The 21,784-nt window shown below is 40.3% G+C and overlaps 1 protein-coding gene and 1 long non-coding RNA gene across 2 annotated transcripts; both read left to right on the forward strand.

Moving 5' to 3' along the window:
- On the forward strand, nucleotides 1–3,609 carry LOC146663443 (uncharacterized). The gene is made up of 4 exons (XR_014912912.1): nucleotides 1–93; nucleotides 2,306–2,494; nucleotides 2,588–2,760; nucleotides 3,205–3,609. It is a non-coding gene; the product is annotated as an uncharacterized LOC146663443 (long non-coding RNA).
- Nucleotides 3,610–8,699: 5,090 nt separating this feature from the next.
- On the forward strand, nucleotides 8,700–19,210 carry lrrc4bb (leucine rich repeat containing 4Bb). The gene is made up of 3 exons (XM_085416221.1): nucleotides 8,700–9,162; nucleotides 13,118–13,719; nucleotides 13,838–19,210. The coding sequence occupies exons 2-3, from the start codon at nucleotides 13,477–13,479 to the stop codon at nucleotides 15,812–15,814; spliced, it is 2,220 nt and encodes a 739-aa protein (XP_085272347.1). The 5' UTR covers nucleotides 8,700–9,162; nucleotides 13,118–13,476; the 3' UTR covers nucleotides 15,815–19,210.
- The last annotated feature ends 2,574 nt before the right edge of the window (nucleotides 19,211–21,784 follow it).

A 21,784-nucleotide genomic window follows, 5' to 3' on the forward strand; every position in this document is an offset into this window, starting at 1 on the left:
TAAGATCGCAAGTGAAAACGAAAGCAAGTCCTCAGCGTCAGGTTCCTGTATCAGAGGCTAGCAGTGAACGGAAGAACAACAACATGAATAAAAGTAAGTTTAACTGCTTATATATATAATTTCTAATCAGAAATAGGTTACTACCACCAAGGAGCTTGAATAAATTGTTTTATAGAATATATGTGTGAAAGTGAAACTACAATACTGTGCAAAAGTCTTGGGCCTCCCCGTTTCTTTAAATTTTGTTCCAAAGAGCTGTGATTTCATGTATTTTCTTTTTTGGTCTTAAGTGGTCTTAAGCCATAACTCTCTTTTGACGGTAGCTGCTTTTCACTCATTTTCAGTCCAGTCTTTGTAGCTGACCATTTGGAAAGCTTTGTTTATGCCACCTAACACCGACCTATTAGCATTAGCAAGCATTAACAAGGCACCTAACTCAAGAGATGTACTGGTGTTATGCCAACACATAAAGAAAGCGAAGCAAATAAAGTCACTGTATCTTGTTAATAGGTGCCTGTTCCAAAACACAGCATTTGTTCCCATTTTGTTAATTTAATCCTTGAAACACGCCAAAGATAACTCAGCTTAAACAACATAAAATGGCATTTTTGCACCAACTATGTGACTGCCTAAAAACTTGTTACATGAGTGGAGGACAAAAGAATATGCGGCAAAACCTATATACAACAGGAAGATGAGTATCTGAAAGTCATACCTTTAAAACAGGAAAAAAAATCCAGCCAAGACCTGACACATGACCTGAGAGATCCATCTGGCTCCTCAGTTGTTCCATCTACTCTAAGGCAAATAGAGAAAAAAAGGCTGAGGTATGCTAAATTACTGAAGAACTGGACTGAAAATCAGCTGCAACAGGTCTAATGGAGTGATGAATCCAAATGTTACACCCCTAGCAGTTGCCTGTGTGGGTGTGTCCTATCATCTCATGCCTTAGGTGCCATCTTTTTCTTTTGTACAGCTGACTCACATCAGCAACTAAAGGTATTTAAGCCCAGAGAAAGGTGAGCTCTGGTGCCAGAGAGCTGTGTGTGTTTGGTGGTTGCAGCTAGTGAGCTGTATTTTGTGATTGCTTGCTCCTGCTCGGTGGAGAGGAGTGTGTTTGGTCACTAAACTGTTCTTTGCTTTTCAGTTAACTTACCGATGCCTGAGTTTTTGTTTGTTTCCTTAAATGGTGATAGCGGCTTGCCCGTCTCTTTTAGTTGAGTTATAAATAGAAACTTTAATAAAACTCTTTAATTTAACAATTTTGCCTCTGTCTCCTTTTTCTGACCTGGACACTTTTCAAATTCAAAATCAAATTTTGTTACTTTCCCTTATCACCTGGACCCCTTTTAAAGGAACGTAACACCAAATTTGAAATTTTTGGTTCAAATCATTATCAAATCATGGAGGAGGTCAGGAGGCAAGGCAAGTTTATTTATATAGCACAATTCAACAACAAGGTGATTCAAAGTGCTTTACAGAGACATTAAAAAACAAAAACAAATAAAAAGCATGATTTAAAATTGAAAAGGAGGTGAAACGGTGAGTTGTATCTATTTATCTGTAAAGCATGGTGGAGGCTCTGTCATGATTTAGGGCTGCGTTTCAGCCCCTGGTGTTGGGGGTCTTGTCAAAATTGATGCAATTAGAATTGTAGAAAAGTGGCATCAGACTTTGATTCTCCATCTGGAAAGCACTGTTTTAAAACAGCTTCATTTTTCAGTACGACAATGATCCCAAACACTGCCAATGTAGTAAAAGCACATTAGAAAATACACTACTACAATACTCCAAAGAAAAATACACACTAGAACAGCATCTGTCATGGATTGGCCTCCCGAGAGCCTGGACCTCAACATTATTGAAGCAGTGTGGGATCATCTTGGCAGAGAACAGAAAAAAGACAGAATCATCCAAAGAAGAGCTTTGAATGTCTTTCAAGAAGTCTGGAGAACTATTTAACTGTACAAATGAAGAGAAAGCTGACTAAGAGAGTTCAGACTTTGTTGCAGAATAACGGCAGTCATACCAAATATTGACTTTCAAGCTTGTTACAATTATATTTATGTATTGTATTTCCAGTTATCTTTGCCTATGTTACAGTAAATTCTGCCACTTATTTAATTTTTTCCTTGCTTTTACATTATTTCATCTTGGAAAGTGAAAAGTCATACAAAAGATTAAATTGCTAAGTATAAGAGTTGTGTGTACTTTTGAGACTCCCTGATCTCTGGGATCCTAGAGTAGAACAACAGGGCCTTGAATAATCTGAAATCTGATGCTATTCATTTTTTTCTTCCAACAGAAAAAGTAACAATTTATTCACATGTTGATGGACAGACGATGGGCTCTCATGAGAAATTTCTCAAAAAACTCTTCAAACGAGGAGCAATAAAAGTGGAGAAAGCTGATGATAGTGAGGCTGTTATTGTCTTCGTTCCCATTGTCAGTCGTTTTGAGACGGACATAAATTCAGCTTTATCAAACATTTCAGGTAAACACACCACAATCTATGATAAGTGTTTTGTTTGTTTTGGTATTTTTTCTGCACGTTATCACTCGTGTTTTCTGTTTGTCTGTCTCAAAGGAGATAAAAAGGTGATCGTGGTGGCCTTGCATCACACCTATGACCCAAACTACACTGTGCCACATAACAGAAAGATGGACGACAAACTCGTTGTTAACTGTTTGTTTTATGAGAAGAAAGGACTTCTGTCATGTCCTTGCAACAAAAAGGCAAAGAAGATGGTCTGCGAAGAGGTAATTACACAAGTTACGTTGTTTTTTAAGCAAAAAGTGCTGGATACGCAGATACAAATAAACATGGATTCATCTGGATTTGCATCACTTTTACATGTATTGGTCAACAATAATACAGACCAGACTATACTGGTATCTTCACACTGGCTCTGTGTGCCAGGTGGTCAGTATGTTGTTGTATGTTCACACCCACAGGCAGAGGTGGAAACAGCAGTTTCCACCAGATGTTTTCTGTAATATGAGCCAAATAATCTAAGCTTGCATATAAGATCTTCCCATTTGGAATATTTGAACAGTGCAGTTGGATCAAAGTTCTGATATTCCAAATTACACATGTCCAATGGGAACACTCTCACTGCCTGCAGTAATTTCAGCAGTATTAGTTGTTGTTTAATTTACCCTGTACTAACTGCGATGCATTCATTATTTATCTATTTTTTGCAGCTGAACCTCCCAGGAAAATTCTGGCAAAGAAACAAATCAAAGAAAGATCCTCAAGAAAAGACCACAAAATCAGGAAAAAAAGAAAAGACAAAAAGTGAAAAAAACCAAAAATAATCTGCATAAATTTAAATAATTGCTTAGACACTTCCTCTAGGACTGACGTTTGTAAATTGCTTACTCAGCTTCGGTCCGATTGTACTATATTATTAATGAGTCTGCATGAATTTAATTGCTCATTATTTATACTTTTTCCTTTCCATTGTGGCTGATCAATTAGCTTATTTGTTGCTCTGTTACTGAACAAAACATTGTAGCTTGACTCGTGACACATTCTGCTCATTCAAATGTACAGAAAGGTTGCATCACATGTAGCCCTACCATGGCTTAATAAAGGAATTTTATGATCCAGGCTTAAACTGATTCTGTTGTCATCTATTAGACTTCCTCATTCACAGTACACAAGGCTAATGTCAACATGCTAGCATGTCCAAAAACATTATGTTAAAGTGCTTGATGAACCTTTGGTCGAAATCATTGTATTCATATATTAGCTGATGAAACAAGCTAAATTCATGTAAATACTGTCCATTCAAGAACTCTTGAGATTTGTAAACCTAGTTGTGAGGTAAAGATAAGGAGCAAACAGAAGAGAATAAGACTTTACCCTCTTAGAACCATTAATATTTAATACAATGATTGATTTGAACTGTATTCTTAATAACTTCACTTTATAGGATTTAAGGTGGGACTTGACATGAGCTTTGTAATGTTACACCTGTTGGTTATAAATTTATGAAAATTGCTTTTAATTTTTTATTTATCTACAAAATTACAAAAGCAAATTTTCCAGTGTTTGCATTTCTATAGTCCATCCATTCGCTTCAGCTTATCCTTTTCAGGGTTGCGGGGGGTGCTGGAGCCTATCCCAGCTGTCATAGGGCGAGAGGCAGGGTACGCCCTGGACAGGTCGCCAGTCTGTCACAGGGCTAACACACAAGGACAGATAACCATTCACACTCACTTGCACATTCACACCTAGTGGCAATTTGGATTATCCAATTAACCTATCCCCACAAGCTGCATGTCTTTGGACGGTGGGAGGAAGCCAGAGTACCCAGAGGGAACCCACGCAAACACGGGGAGAACATGCAAACTCCACACAGAAAGACCCCGGCCTGATGGTGGAATTGAACTCAGGACCTTCTTGCTGTGCGGCAACAGTGCTAACCACCGTGCTGCCTATTTCTATAGTACTATAGAATATTTAATCACCTGTTTCCTTCAATCACAATCACCCTGGCTGTGAATGCACCAGACTATCACCAGTTTCTACATCACATCAAAGTCCAGGGAGCTGACAGGAAAAGACAGACATATACATTGTCATGCCTGCTGTGTAATGTCTGGAAATGTCCAGGTTGCATTGCATGTGTAGATGTCTGCTTTTCTGGCTTGGGTTTCTGCAGCAGTGACTTTGCAGCCTTTGACTTCTCCTCCACTCTTCCCTTTGACTGAGGAAGCTTTAATGATAAAGATGTGTAGCGGAATAAGAATGACTTGCTGAAGTGTTCAATATTTGCCGAGGTTTGGCACACTCAGGACACTGATATCCCCTGGGACATCTTGTAAATCATATGCTGATCTGTTTGATGGTCTTTGTGTGTTGCTGACTTTGTTGATTCACGGAGGCCTTGCATAGTAATAATCTGTTCGCGGAAGGTTAAAGCTCGGTATTCTCTCATGTATTGACCCAGATTTTTGGCAGGGTCTGTGGTTTATGTCATGATCTTTCTTGGCAATTTCATTCAGTCATTTTGCATTTTTAACATTTTACAGTCACTCTGCCAAATTTTCTTGACACAGCTCTTGAGACTTGCCTCAGGATTCTCTGTACCATGTTTCCTGCAATATATGGTCTATATCAAACCTCCAAGTGCATAGGCACATCTCTCAATGTGTGACATGTTATGTTACATGAAATGGCAGCGACTCAACCTGAAAACAAACAAAGGAAGATGACTTTATTTTTTCTTTCTAAATTTGAAAGAATTTATAGCTGTATGCTTAAAGGTTGTGAGAGTTAGCACACTGATCAGGAATAGTACTGTTTTTTCAAACTTTGTGTATCTCAACCACTTTAGCTCCACCTATAGGTAGAAATCGGCCACACATGCAACATCTGATAATGTGCATGCATTTGGCAAGACAGGTATGACTGGATTCTCCAAGCAGACTTCATGGCATCCTATTATGACACTTTCTTCTTCTTCCATATTTTGACATTTTTTGCATTTTTAATTTTTTCCCAAACAAAAAGGGGGAGGGACGTTAAACCTTCTACTGTATGTGCCGATGGTCAGGCTGAAGGCCATGCATGGAATAAAGATATTTTTTAGCTATGCAAATGAATGAAATTTAGTACAAAATGTTGCTGGTAAACTCCTTAAAGGAAATCACTCATAACGAATGGTAATTGCACTACACTCTGTTGCTCACAAGATGGCAGTTGAAGATAATGTTTTCTCTGAGTGGAGCTCAGCTGGTGTTTAGGAGGCCAATATAAACAGAAGAAAACTCTTAAACTTGGTATTTTAGCAGTAAAGATAAAAAAGAGGAAAGAAATTAAGAAAATGCAAGTGTTTTACAAAGTGACAATGTTTAAGGAAAAAATAAAATAAACATAATAATTATCTTAAATAGGTTACAAATTATATTCATGGATGAAAATTAGTTGAAACCGGATGACTTGAACAAATATTTGGACCTAAACGTTGTGTCAGTATCCACCTTGATGTTAGCATCTTACACCCAAATTCACAAAACAGTGACTGAAAAACAAACACAGAAGTTTAACTTTCCTCTTTCAGTTAATCTTCTCGCCCTCGGTGAAGCTGTGGATTACTTCCTCCTTGGATTAGCGCGCACACTGTGGGCCCACATCTGCATACGAACGTGGCAGCACGCCAGCGCACATCCAAGTCCTCCAAATCATATGCACAAACACACTGTGTACAAACCAAAACTGAGTTCTCACAGACAGGAAGTGATGTCACTTCTTGTCTCCAAGGAGATGGAGGCAGTTGCTAAGATACTGTGACACCAGGATTTTTCTCTGTGTTTTTTTCTTTCCCTCTCCCTCTCCAGCACGCGCGCGCACACACACACACACACACGCACACACAGGGATATCGCCACGAATAAGTAGAAACTCTCTCGTATCGCTCTTATTCTCTGGCACCAGATGGCAATGAGCGCCAACTCAACTTTTTTTTCTTTCTTTCAATAAAATCTCTAAAAATAACAGAAATATAAGTTGGTTTAAAATTTCACTTGAATGCCGTTGGGACCACTAAACAGATCACCTGTGTGCTCCGACTGAACCAAACGTCAGAGGTGCTGCTCCAACAATTAGCAACATTTTTATTCTTCGCTTTGAACTACGTGCAATTACTCAGTCACCCACTTCCAGACCGGCGAGGCCTGTCGCTCCTAAAATGATACAAGTGACTGATGTGTATCAGCACCCCTCCAAAGCTTCCACACAGTGTGAGCTGCACCTCTCTAGTGCTATCAGCATGCCACATATGTCTTGGCAGTAGCATGTTGCTGCCAAATCCTCTTCACCCTCCCTTTCTCCTCCCCTGTGGCTCCTAACACAGCATTAAGAGTTTATGGGGTTTGGGTTGTATTAGAAATGCCATGTGCCCGTCTTCTGGATGGCGGGATTAGCTCTCTCTGCTGTATTTCGCGTCCGAGAGCCTTCCTGCACTGATGACACAAGCAATACAGCAATGAGCGTTTGTTCATTTACTGTGCACAAATACATGTCCTTCTCCCTCTCTCCAGTCCACCGCTCCTACACACACGCTCAAGGGTGCCTGCGCACACACAAGCGTACTATACATGCATAAAGGGAATATCAGATACAATGTGCAATGACACAGTGAGGACATAGAGTAGAAAGTGGGGGGAAGAAGGAGAGCAAAGGCACAGGGTGGGTTTGGCAGGGGCGGCATGGAATCATTTTAAATGGTGCGGGGGATGGAAGGCGAAAAAGATGTACGGAGAGAGGAGCCGAGAGTGGTGGAAAAGCAGTGAAAGGCGTCCAGGGCTGGATGAGAGACGGAATATGGGCTAAGATTTTAACATGAATGAGAGGGAATGAGGGAAGAGGAAGAAAGAGGGAAAGGAGGAATATCCTCTGCACCACTGTGTGACTGGAAATTTAATAGAGGGAGAGAGATAGAGTGAGAAAGAGAGGGAAGGGGAGAGAGGTAGAGGGGTGGGAGAGAGAGAGCCAGAGGAGGGGGAGGGTAGAGGAAGAGAGAGGCAAAAGGCACAGAGACCTCATTGCTGTGCAGCTTTCAGTAAAAGCTAGTGGTCGTGAACAATGCTCACTACGGCATTCACCGAGAGGGAGGGTAGGTGCAACTGAAAGGGTGAGGGAGGGAAGGAAGGCGCGAGAGAGAGATGGAGGGAAAGAGAGAGGAGTGCATATATCTCGGGGGTCTTTCTGAAGCATCACTGGCCTTTTCTGTCCTTTGACCTTTAGTGTGAGCTGAGACAGAGCAAAGATGCACTGAGATTTATTTTTACCCACAAAGTAGTCTTTGGTAGTTGTAAAGCTGCAAAGGGGGCTTCTCTTCTTCTGTACTTCAGACACGTGGACACATACATGACAATGCTCAATGGAGGGAAATCACTTGTGAGCTAACATCTCTTTAACTGGCCACTTACTTGGTCATACTGTTCTCAATTCACTAATTACATTACATGAATTGAAAACCTTAACAAAATATTTCACGTCTACATTTGCAAGGCTCAGATGTATGGTTTAATTCACGGTCAGGATCTTCACAGGCCTGCAGTGTATGTGTTCTACATGTTTGGGTGCTGACAGGAAGTAATAGTGCTGGTGGCTTCCTTATTTACAGCTTAAATCTAACAAGTCCAATACAGAAGCCTTTCAAGAGGGTGGGAAGGCTTGGAGTAAACACTCATATGCACAGTCTGCAGAAAGCAGGCCTCATTGATTTGCTAGATATAATCTTACAAAAACAAATGCTCTTGCTAGCTACGGGAACATTACAGAGTCTACAAAACTCTTTGAGTGAATCAGAAAGGTTTATTTCTGTTAATATTTGGTGGCTTTTAAAAGAAAGTGCCCATAAAATAATAATAAAATAATAATAATAATAAATGCTCAAAATCTCACTTGATAGGGAGAAACGAACTGACTCAGGTTACCCTCCCGATCATACAGTGCTGCTGAGTCATATTAATAAATATGTGACTACACTGCTACTCATAACAAGCCCAGAGCTTAAGTTTCACCGGGGGATGTGAGACACAAAACACGCGGAAAGCAAACACGTGAAATATCTCTCATTTTGGAATCCGGCTCTGAACGTTCACTTTAATACACCCAAAGAAACGCAGCCACATCCACGGGTCGGTGCTCCTTCGTCTCTTCTCCTAATGCTGTCTTAGTCGGATTCAGACTGAAACATACGGAATGTGCGTAAAGAGCCGCTTATGCTGGACGCAAACTGCTCTGCCCAGCGGGCGCCGTCGCGTTTGCTACCTGCGTTCCTCTCCAAGGATGATAAGGCGCATCGATGCACTCGTCCCCGACCTCGTTCCTCCGTGCCATAATTATAACACCATTTTTTTCCTCGGCGATCCCGAAGCCGATCTCTGTTTTTTTCCGCGCGCACGCGTGTGTGTGGATTGTGTTCATCTTTAACCTGCCATCACTGTAGCCCCCCGCGTTGCGTTGGCGCTGCGGATCTAGCCTACAAGAACAAGAGCCAGCTCACAGCCGTGGAAACAAGCGAATCAATTTAGGGAAGAGCAGAAAAAAAAAAGAGGAGAGACTGATAGCGAGGTTGGGAAACTGACGATCGGAGAGGGGGAGAGAAAACATCGACCTCACGCCGCAGACGCCGAAACATTAAGGTAGGCTATTTTGGCTGTACAGGTAGAAGGGAGGGAAATGGCTGGTGTAATTATTACATTTGTTACCTAATCGAGAGTGATGCTGAAAACAGTCATGAGATGCCAAAGGAGGGGACAAGAAATTGAGTGTGGCAAAAAGCTGAGATGCATAACAATTTAAGCAAATAATTAACATGAGCACACAGTCCACGTCGATGCCAGTGGAATAAATCTGTGCTAGTTGCATTAAAAGGAATCGCTTCTACGCGCAAACCTATGTATTGCACATCTACACAGGTGATATTTCCCAGTCAGCAATGAACCTAAAGGTTATTTTGCGTGCAGTCGTGTTGTTATGCCGCCGAAGAGAGGATGGATGCAAGCCATTTTGTAATGCAGCATGTGCAGAATTAGGCCTATTCAGAATTTCAATTGCGTTCCCGAGAAGGTGCGCCGTAGTGAGCGCAGCTGCATAGATGAATAAGGCCATTCTGTTCAATTGTAGGAGATATTATGCTACAGGCTATATGATGAGGAGAGATTGCAGATCAGAGGTTGCGACTGCAGGGTAGAAAAACATGGGCAAGTTATGGGTTTTTGAGATGTGATGGAAAAAAATAAGAAAAATAGGGGGAAGAAGAAAAAAAATACAACAACTTGCAATTGTTAAAAGTCTGAAGACGTTTGCTACGAGCTTGTCTTTTTTTTCCCTCTCTCTCCCTCTCTCTAACAGTGGTTGATGTATCCATACTGGTGAAATGCGTCCCATCCATCCTACCCCAATTCCCACGTCCTGAATCAATCTGGTGTTGTCATAGTTACAGTAGATGATCTTGGCCCTGCTGCACCTGTGTCGCTTTGTGTTCATCTTGAGCATCTGTAAATACATGAGGTCTAATTGGGGCTTGTATTCAAAAAAGCAACCCACAGCCTCAGTTTATATTGAAAACAACAGCACCACAATTTTTTTTCTCCATTTTTCTGTTTTTTGGCCTCTTCATAAACCTTAATGACAGTTGTGGAGTGGAAGACATTGATACAATCAGGCACTCGCGATGATGTGATTGGTTTGTAGCAGTTGGTCAGCAGCTTTTAGCTAATTTGTCTTTTAACGAGTGAGCGATCTCTCAGGCCTGATCGAATAATCAATATCTACATCGTTGCAATCTGCTTTTGACACGAACACAAAGGGCTAAAATAAAAAAAAAAAACAAACAAAAAAAACAAAGAGAGAGAGAGAGAGAGATTCATTTAAGTGAAATTGACTTGAAGAATTTAATGTGGCCAGTGTTTCAGCTATGTCAAGAAGCCCTAGAAAACACATTTTGCACAAAGATCAGAAAGAAGGCCAACTGCGACAGGATCAGATGGGCCAAGATTCTAGAAATAAAGACCATCGCAGTGTATTTTGTAGCTCTCGAGCTCTCCTTTTGTCAAGAACTTAAAGATGGCAGGTGAAGTCAACAGGCATGTTTGCAGGTTCAAGGTCTCTCCCACAATACAGCTCTTTACAATACAATGTGGTGCTCTCCGCTGACTGGTTGCACCACCTCATTTAGTGACATTTCCCATGTAATGCAACGAACAAATGCAGCTCAAGCGCTTAACTGTACTTAAGGGAAAAAATGCTGCATTAAACAACTTATTGATTACAAGGGCCAGCTGGTTTTTAATTCAAGGGGAATGCATCTTTCCCTCAGTGATGCAATGAAGGAAGCAAGTTTGTTTTAACAAAAGGCTGTGTGTGGGGCCAAAACTTCACCATTAGCTTACATTTCTTTCTAGACTTCAAGTGTCATGAAAGTGGCTGGAGGAATTTGGAAATACTTTCCATCCAGCTGTGTTTATATGATACTTTGTACACCGCTCAATTTAAAAGGAAAAAAAAGGGAGGAAAGAAAGGCATAGCACCACCATCGCTGTGTGTTTTTAATGAAGTAGCAGCGTATGAAACACTGGTACTTCTTTGGCCGGCTGAATATTAATGATGTTTTGCTTTGATGCTTTCATGAATCATTGCAACTATCAGACCTCTACTCTGAATCAGATACAATTCTGATGTCTAAGAGAGCCAGTCAGATTATTGAAATGCATAATTAGCTGTGAGATGGGGATGAGTGGGAGACTCTTCAAGGAAGGACAACAGTGTAAAGAGCACCATAATGAGGACTGGTGCAAAGGAGCTGCTTACTGTAATATTTAGGTTTATTTGTATTCACACGTCTACATTCATTAGCTTATCTGGGATGTACGTATGTGCTGTCATTTCTTTATGTCAGTTACAGTTACGATGGTCGTAGATCTGGATGTGGGCATGTGTCGAAGAGAGAGAATGAGACAGGGCGAGAGAGTCAGTGGGATGTGCAAAGCATCTGAAAAAAGTCTATTTTTAGCGTACATTCCCTTACGAGCTTTCTTAATAGCTGCTTTAACTTCTTCGAAGTATGTTTTAGATGAAAACCAATGTTGACCTGATCCTCAGACCTTGACCATTAAGATTCGTTGCAGATTTGTTCCTGCTGTTGTTATGCTGAAGGCCAAAGTTCAACCCTGTTCTATCTCCTATGAACAGAATTCCAAAATTCAGCTTTGGCTTTTCTTACCGAGTGTGTTATAATAGCAAATACTGCAAGCATACACTATAAGCTTTGAGTTAAATGCATTTTGATTTAGACAGCAAAGGCGCTGTTTATCCATTTTGGACACAAAATGTTGATCAAGCTCAGCTAAACACAGTAATGTGGAATAGGGCACTGGACAGTAAAAACACAAGATGGTGAGTGAGCAGGTTGCCACAGCAACAGTGTTTCTAGGCGCATGCATCGTCGCTGCATAGGAGAGGAGATGCTAAGGACTGCCATGGAGCTGTTTCATAAAAAAAGAAAGAATAAACAGTTTATTACATTAATAAGAGATTCTTTTATTTTTTAAAATGCATCCAAGAGTTATTTTAAATGCCATATCGATAGAGGTGACATTGTGTTTATATTAGTGTCAGGAAACAAGGATCTTTTATCATTTGTTCTCAGACATGACAGACTTGTGACTGCCAGAGTCATAGTGACGAGAATTATGTGCTTGAGAAAACAATGAGCACTTTCTCTTTCTAATCATTATAAGGGGAACAGCCCAAGCATTTCTAAATTTAGTGAGTCTGCTGATGCTCGCAGCCATTTCTGTTGCAAGATGTGTGTGTGTGACACTCGATTAACCAAAAACAAGGCTTTTGAAAAACACAATGCACATTCAGGAATTCAACCCCCCCCCCCCCCCCCCCCCCCCTCCAAAACAAACAGAAAGGCTTATTTTGCACCATTTTTTCCTCTTTCTGTATAATCCAGTTGTCATATTCATGTCTGGTTCATCAGTTTTAGTTGTTGGGGGAATCTTGTCCGATTTAGCGTGGCATATTGGGCACCGCATGTGCATTGCAGTAAAATGTCAAGAGTCAATAATCATTCCTTCATGTCTTAATTTCTAAACTACTGCATGCAGGCATCATTTGTTACCTCATTTGTAATGCTGTGCTGCTGATTCATGATGGATTGCATGAATTTCTGCATTAACCTTATGGCCACATGGACTTGTAACTGCATACAACCACTTTGCATTCTTTGGGAATGTGAGAGTCTACCTCTGTCAGTGCGTATTTGGCTTGAAGAATGCCAGTATCATAAAGTGGATGCTGCAGCACCTGTGACCCAACTTGCAGTTTTAGAATTTTGTGTCCATTTCAGACCATGACCCTGATGTTAGGTTTAAACCTAAATGGCAGCTGACTCAGTGGTTGATAGACATGTCTTTAGAATAGAAAATTGTACCATTATTCCAGAGGAGATATTGGTGATATTTAGAGATTTTCAGTTCAGTTCTGCAAATAGTCGCATGTGTGTGCTAGGCTTGTAAAGTAAATCTTTCTGCACTGTGCACTCACTTGACCTCCTTCCTCTCTCTTCTTTTGTCTCTTCCCTTACAGGGAGAACCAACAGTCTCCATCGTGACAACACTTTCACAAGCAAATCCTCCCCTAAATTTGATTTCTCTTCTAATAATTGTCATGGGAAGAAAATGCAGAGTTCTCTAAAATGAAAAATTGAGAAAGCCCAAGTATTTGATTACCAAGGAACTATGAGCAAAAGCAAAGTAAGAATCTATTATTGATAAAGTCTTTAATATAGCATTGCACTTTTTTCCTCAGTTTTTAAGTGGCTGCTTGAAGGAGCAAAAGAGAATCAGAGCGTTAAATATGAACATCAAGATAAGCACCTGAAGTCGCTTGATTGGAGGTGACCTATCAACTTCTTAGCAATAGGGGTAGGTCATGACTCAGTTGCCATGCGTGTTGTCATGGTGACCAGTCCAGGTACCCCTTTCCCCCTCCTCTGGTTGGTCCAACTTTTGTTGTGGTTTCACAACCATGGACCTCAGCTGACAGAGGCAGCACCCCCGTGCCCCTCCCCCTGTATCTGCTCCAATCAGGCAAGCCGTGTCATCTGTACAAGGAGGAGTTTAGATCAAATCCCTGACAGTATTTCAGAGAACACAAGATACCTCAATCTACAAGAGAACTCAATTCAGGTAATTTTGGTTTCATCCACAAATGGAAAACACATTAAGACTTTAAAGATAGATACCTTGAGAGCATTATGTTTAATTTTGCTACAATATGCCTCCCTTTTATTTGTTTCCACACTAGGTGATCAAGTCTGATACATTTAAGCATCTGCGACATTTGGAAATCCTCCAGCTCTCAAAGAACCACATCCGACAGATTGAGGTGGGAGCTTTTAATGGTCTTCCTAACCTCAATACACTGGAGCTTTTTGACAACCGTCTTACAGTGGTGCCATCCCAAGCTTTTGAGTATCTAAGCAAGCTAAGGGAACTATGGCTAAGAAACAACCCAATCGAGACGCTGCCGGCGTTTGCCTTTCATCGTGTTCCCTCTTTACGGCGTCTTGACCTAGGGGAACTCAGGAAGCTGGATTTCATCTCAGAGGCTGCCTTTGAAGGTCTGATAAACTTGCGCTTCTTGAATCTTGGCATGTGTGGCTTGAAGGACATACCTAACCTCACCCCATTAGTGCGACTAGAGGAGTTGGAGCTATCAGGGAACCAGCTCGGGATAGTCCGGCCTGGATCCTTCCAGGGTCTAGTTTCACTTCGCAAGCTGTGGCTAATGCACTCCAGAGTGTCAGTCATTGAACGCAATGCCTTTGATGATCTCAAAAACTTGGAGGAGCTGAACCTCTCTCACAATTCCCTGCATTCCCTGCCTCATGACCTCTTCACCCCTCTGCACCAGTTGGAGAGGGTACATCTAAACCATAACCCTTGGGTTTGTAACTGTGACGTTCTCTGGCTCAGCTGGTGGCTGAAAGAAACAGTTCCCAGCAACACCACTTGTTGTGCTCGCTGCCACGCACCCCCAGGTCTAAAGGGCAAGTACATTGGAGAACTAGACCAGAGCCACTTTACCTGCTATGCCCCAGTGATTGTTGAGCCACCCACTGACCTCAATGTCACTGAAGGCATGGCTGCTGAGCTGAAATGTCGTACTGGAACGTCAATGACCTCCGTGAACTGGTTCACTCCAAATGGCACGCTGATGACCCACGGATCATACCGAGTTAGGATCTCAGTGCTCCATGACGGAACACTGAACTTCACAAATGTGACCATGCAAGACACAGGACAGTACACTTGCATGGTAACCAACTCTGCTGGAAATACCACTGCATCCGCCGTTCTCAATGTATCTGCTTCGGACCCCAGCAACACCTACAGCTATTTCACCACCGTCACTGTGGAAACACTAGAGCCAAGAACAGACGAGGAGGAGTCTGCAAGACAGTATATTAACGAGACCTTCATAGATTTTCCTAATCCTACTGTCCACCAACCTGGTGTTACTATAACGCCTTCTCTCTCTTCTCTCTCCTCACTGTCTCCACGAATCAATAGAGCTCCTGAAAATACAGTGACTGAGCCCCCAGAACATGTAACTAACATTCCAGGCCTGGATGATGTAATGAAAACAACTAAGATCATCATTGGTTGCTTTGTGGCCATTACTTTCATGGCAGCAGTAATGTTGGTGGTCTTCTATAAACTCCGTAAGCAACACCAGCTACACAAGCACCACGGCCCAGCCAGAGCCATTGAAATTGTGAATGTAGAGGATGAGATCGGAGCCGGAGCAGGAAGTGGCATCTCAGGTGGTTCGACAATGAATTCTGGAACAGGTGGAGAAGGAACCCTACGGATACATCATCCAGAAATAGTCAACCTTCCCAACATTGGTCGTACCGATACGCTAAACCATTACTACAAGACACATCATTTTAACAACAATGTGATGGGTCTTAGTATTGGCACTGAAGGGATGGGGCCAGGAGGGATCCTGAGTAACAAGAGCCAGCAAGGTCAAGATATTCCTATCTCCTGTACCTCTGTCCCGATCTCAACATCCAACTTGCTCACCTCATCAGGCAACGGCACCAACACCATCCCCAGTTCGATGTCCCCACCACTCCCCATGTCTCTGCCTATGCCTACCATGGGCTTACATGGATCGATCAAGGGTTTCATGGGCCAAAGCCAGAATCCACAAATGGAACCTCTTCTTTTCAAGGGGAGTTCGAAGGAAAATGTACAAGAGACTCAAATCTAACAGCAAAAGTGAGAGTATTGAGTGAGAGTGAGTGAGAGAGAGTTGACGACAGAGAGGGGATTGATCTTGGGTTTATGCGCAGAATGATTAGACACTAGAGTGCACTGACATTACACTAGGAAAGAGGATAGACTGAAACGGCAATACACAAACACATAGACTTATCTGTGACAGTGTACTGAGCCAAGGATTACCACAATGGCCCACTTGTGTTTGTAGTAACGATCATGGCCATGGAGATCAAGGAATGGACATTGCTACAATGTAAATCTGTGCCAAAGCAAATGTTTTTTGCAGTTTCTACAAGCTGTGTCCTCATAGGAAAAAAAAAATAGCCTTTCAGAGTAATCAGTCCCCAAACCGTTGTTGGCCAGCAGAGTTGAAAGACACGCACAGCACTTGCCACACTGAAGATCAGAGATATTGCAGAATAAAATCCAAGAGACATTTTTCTTCCTCAAAAAACCACGAGCCACATTCTCTCTCTAGTGACTCAAAAGACTCCCTCAAGGTGAAAATTATGTAGGCATAAATAGATGGACAAAAGGGTACAGTGCAAACTACTGTGAAAAATCCACAAATTATATAAATATATTTTCATCTAAATATGTATCATTGCAGACTCTGATGCAGACATATTTTGGGGTGGATGTATAAGCTGGTATAGTTTGTTTCTTTGTGAATAATCAGGGGCGGCGATAGTTGAGGTTTGTTATGATATGTTTTAAGTTTGGCTACTTCTCAGAAACATAAGGGCTCAATTGCAACACTCATTGTGAATCTTTGAATTGGCTTTGTGGCATAAAGTCCATTTAGGTTGTATTACAGTAAATGCAGATCTCTGTTTGACAAACTTTTGTCTGTTGTTTCAGTAATAATCATTACAAACTTTTGTGTTCTGAAAGTGTATTATGTATTTTGTAAAAGCCAGCTTCTTGGTATTTGAATTGACAATTCTGATACTTAAATGCCAGCATCAATTAATGGTAAAAACAAACACGAACAGGTAATCCAATGCAATGACCTGTAAGGGTAAATTAAAGTGTTGACAATGTGTTATTTGAATCAGATCAGTAGCCAGATATTTGCTTTTAGACTGGAATTTGATATGATCTCCTTGCTCGTGGTTACCATAATCATGCCATGAAATGCTGTCATAAGGATGAGTCGACATCTATCTGCAGCAGCTTTCAAGAAGGGAGTGAACATCCATCTTAAGAAGATTGGAATGAAAGGAAATGTACAGTATATTAATAATAATAATGTCTGGTTGTATGACAATTGTAAGATCCACATTTTTAAAGTGTAACTTTCATATGTTAAATGCCATTTACGCTTCTTGCGTTTCAACTATGTATTTCTTTATTTTTGTTAGTTTGATATAATGTGTACAGTTGTCTAGCCATGTATCATTACGTGTGAAATAAATCAATCATATATTGGGTTGTATCGGGTCAATATGGCAACCACGCAGGTTAAGAGTGAGACATTGTGCCGTTCTCTGTGCTAAAACCTGGATTGAATGTATGGTTAGTGGTTTAGCCATTAGTCACCCTGGTAATGACACGTACTGTCTGTCCTGTTAACGCGGTCAGACAGGCTTTTAGCGACTTGCCTGTGGATGGGCTACACTTCTGGTTTTGGAAGATGAATGTTTTCATGATCTAATCCTTTAATGAAGGCGGGTTTGTCAAAAATTAGTCTTCGCCCATGGTAATTCTTCTGCTCTTGTGCTGACAAAGTTTGAAATGTGAACAGACAATTAAGGAAAAGTAATGTTTGTTGCAATTGAGCGCAAACTGGACAAGTAACCAGTTATTCCAGACAATGGAAAATCAGTGTTGACTGTAATGAAGGTCTAATTTTGCTGGGATGTGTGTGTGTGTGTGTCCCTCAAAGCTACACATTGTATATGAGGTATTTTCTATTCAAAAGAAGGATTTTGCCATTAGCAATGAGCTCATGCGTTCTGGAAGAAGGCATAAAATGAAGTATTGATAGTAACAGTGATGATAATAAGAGTGATGCTGCTAGACAAAATCCAGAATCGGCTCTCACATTGTTATATCTGTGAAAGGAACATCTTCTAATGCTAGCAAGCTAAGGCATTTTTCAAGTATGCCTTGAACATATGTATTGATTTTTTTGTAACTTGGATTGTCTAAACTGCAGCCATTTCTCTATTATTTCTCAACCTTATGTTATTATTTCTGGTCATAAATATAATTTAAAAAAAAAATATAGTCAATGTAAATCTGCAACCTGTCCAACAGATTTAGAGGGCAGGATTTTACTGTATCCCCACAGAGACACAAAAAGAATCTAAATTAATTCTAAAGACGTAACATATGGCTGCCCCCTTGATGTGCTACATTTGGTGCTCCGTCGTCAAATTTCAAAGAGCATACTAGATACCTCCTTGTGTGCCGGGAATGAGGGTACATTTCTCCACGTTAACCGTGGAACAAATCTTTTACCTGAACATTACTGTAGCAATGTTTTATTATGATGATGATGACTCACCTAATCAGCATGGAAATGTTCCTTTCAAATCTCTGAGCATCCGTAAAACACGACATGCAAGGTTATCATCGTTATTATTAACGTTTGAAGGAAACGCAGATGGCTTTTGTTGCATCTTAGTATTGTGGCTGCCATTGTACTCTGTGTTCGATGCTACTGCAGAGAAAGCTCATTCTCGTAATGTTCAGAACTATATGACCCCTTTTAATGAAGTTGACAAGCTTGAGACTGTACATACCGATCATCTGTACCTAACTGTAGCATTGAGTTTGGCTACAGATGGAGTTCTGACATGTTTGTATCCTCTGCATCACCCATTGCTTACAATGGATGCTTCTGTCCAAGTGACATTTATTGGTTTGTTGGAGGCAAAACTCCTTAATGAAATGGATTATGGTATCTGAGACACCAAATTGCGAGACAAGAAAGTGGACTGACCTTTTGGTTCTTTAAAGGTAAGCTGTTCTGTTTGATAAAACAATATTAAAAAGATAGTCTGCTTTAAAAGATTTGAAAGAGAAATGTGCAAAGCAACAGAACTTTTAGATTCCTTTACACAAAAAAACTATATATAAAAATGTCATGTGTTTTCTTTTCTTTTTCTTTTGTGTTTTATTTCCAGTTGTTGGTTGTATCTTAGTATGTGGTATTATCAGTTTGGGCCTTTATGGATTGTCATTAAATGTCATTTTTTCCCCTTCAGAAATTCATCCAGGTACACAGTGTGACAGAAGAGTGTATTTCTTGAGTTATAGCAAAATCAACATGTGCAATATTTACACTTCAATGACTGTCATGCAGTGACTGAGAGGTATTTTATTTCGCTGTTTACTATTTGTGTGATTTCAGTTTTCTGCTTCCTGTAAGGATATAGTCTTTTATTAGAAACATACCACTTTCCTTTTTTGTTGTGATTTCATTCTACAGAACACAACCACAACTATTCTAAATATGAAATGCATTAACAAGTTTAAAATGACAAATGACCTTTCAAATAAGTTATTGCGTGAACTTTTATAATATAAAAGGAAAAATATGTCAAGTATAATTGTGTTTAAACTTTATTTTCTGACCTACTTTTCGTTTACTACACACGTTTGCTTTTTCAGAGGTTAATCAGGAAAGAGGAAATACTTTCAAAATAAGGTTTTGGATCAACACTATGGCTTGCCCCAGTCATGTTAAAAATAATTACATTTAGAAGTATCTTTTAGTACGGAAATGTAATTTTGTTTCTTGCAGAATTATAGCAAACATGGCTATATACACTCACTGGTCACTTTATTAGAGTTAGTACAGGCTGGGACCACCTTTTGTCTTCAGAACTGTTTTAATTCTTAATAGCATAGATTCAACAAGATGCTAAAAGCATTGCTCAGAGGTTTGGGTCCATATTGACATGAAAACATCACACAGGTGATGATGATGTGAAACCACATTCCAAAACCTTGAAATTTGGGGACAGTGAACTCATTTTCATGTTCAAAAAAACCGCTTTGAGATGATTTGAACTTTCTGATATGGCAGGTTATCCTGTTGAAAGCAGCATTATAAGATGGATACACTGTGGTTATAATATGATGGGCATGATCAGCAGCAATACTCAGGTATGTTGTGATGTTTTTAAACGATGCTTAGTGTGTACTAAGGGTCCCAAGGTGTGACAAAGAATATCCCCCACACCATTATACCACCATGAGCAATGTCGTTTATGCCAAATTCAAACCCTATTATATTGATATATATCATATGTTGCAGCAGAATTGGACACTTATCAGACCAGGCAATGCTTTTCCAATTTTCTATTCTCCAATTATGGTGAGCCTGTGTGAACTGTAGCCTCAGTTTCCAGTTTCTTCTGCTGCTTAAGCTTATTTCACAGCGTTGTGCACTCAGATACACTCTACTCCATACCTTGGTTGTAATCAGTGAATATTTAAGTGACTGTAGCCTTACTGCCAGCTTAAAGCAGTCTGGGCATTCTCCTTTGACCTCTGGTATTTCAGTCCTGAGAACTAAATGAACGATTTTCTGTTTTTTCTGACCGTTGTCTGTACACCATAGAGATGGTTATGTTAGAACACCCCAGGAAATACTCAAATACTCAGACCAGCCACGTGGCACCACCAACCATGTAAAAGGACATTCAGAGTTACTTAAGTCACTTTTCTCTAATATTTCGATATTTGTTTTTTAATGTCAACAGGTTGACTTGACCATGTCTACACCTAAATGAGTTGAGGTGGTGCCATGTGAAAAATGATCTGTTATACTTTGCTGATTGAAATCATAAAAACAGATACATTTTTATCATTTATTTTGGAAATGATCTTTCTAGCAACATTGCAATTAAAGAACAAACATTTAACACAAAGTGCTCCACAACATCACCTGCAGTCTAGAGTTGGCCTACATCAAAGTACAACTGACACACACTTCATACTAGCTGCATTTGCTTTAACTGAGCTATACAGAAAAAAGAAGGTACACAAAGGTCATACCACTAAGTCCATAATTAAGGTGTACTAATTGAATAAGAGGTGCTGGTGTGCCAATCACAATCTAACAAATTCAACAAAAAAAACTAACAACTCTGGAATCACTATAGCGTGGAAACCACGTTAGTAAATCAACTGGTGCTTTGTGTTATATTAGGGTAATTATAAATTACCCACTCTGCCAATTTTTATTACTAGTATAAATTTACTTACAAACAGGCTAAAAAGGGAAATCAAACAAACAATCACTTCTTTCCGGTGATTAGACATTTTCCATGCAAGGCAACTGTGAAACGACTCAGTGGCTATGACACCAACATGAACAGAACTATGCGCCTGACACTGTGGCTTCTTCTTGTTCTGCATCATTATCACTACTTCTTTTTCTGAAAGGGTTGATTGTGTGTTGTAAAGTGTTCTTAAGCTAAGTGAAATGAGGTGAGACTGTATACGCAATCACAGTCTTGTCTGCAAGATGTATCATAAGTTCAAGCCGCATTATAAAACAAGTTCAAGGGAATAAGCATTGCAATAAGTGTTGCATCAGCTATAAGCCATAACCATGAATCTGAATGTGTTTAGATAAAATGTTTGGACCTTACATCGGGGAGATTGTATCTGAAATATCTTTGGGGGCACTATGTAAAGTCATTTTCTTGAATGTAATTGTCCTTGGCTTGTACTCCGGTCTCCAGAGACCTCAGTCCCCACGAGATGTCTTACACATAATGTTAAAGGCTTGCACACCAAAATAGCAATAGACAACACAGCTTCAGTATAATATGGTTAGGCTCTATTGAAGTATTTCTGAAGCCAGTAAAGACATCAAAAGAAATGTTCTGTAACACCATGAGAACACCATGAGATGACACATCTTGAAGCATATTATAATTATCTGTTCTGTAGCATTTTTCCTGTTTGTCAGCTTGTATTAATAGCGAGCAAACAT

Source organism: Rhamphochromis longiceps, linkage group LG8, assembly GCF_057381845.1.
Source record: "Rhamphochromis longiceps isolate RC_006_pf linkage group LG8, R_longiceps_female_GT1.1, whole genome shotgun sequence".
In the NCBI taxonomy this organism is placed as follows: Eukaryota; Metazoa; Chordata; class Actinopteri; order Cichliformes; family Cichlidae; genus Rhamphochromis; species Rhamphochromis longiceps.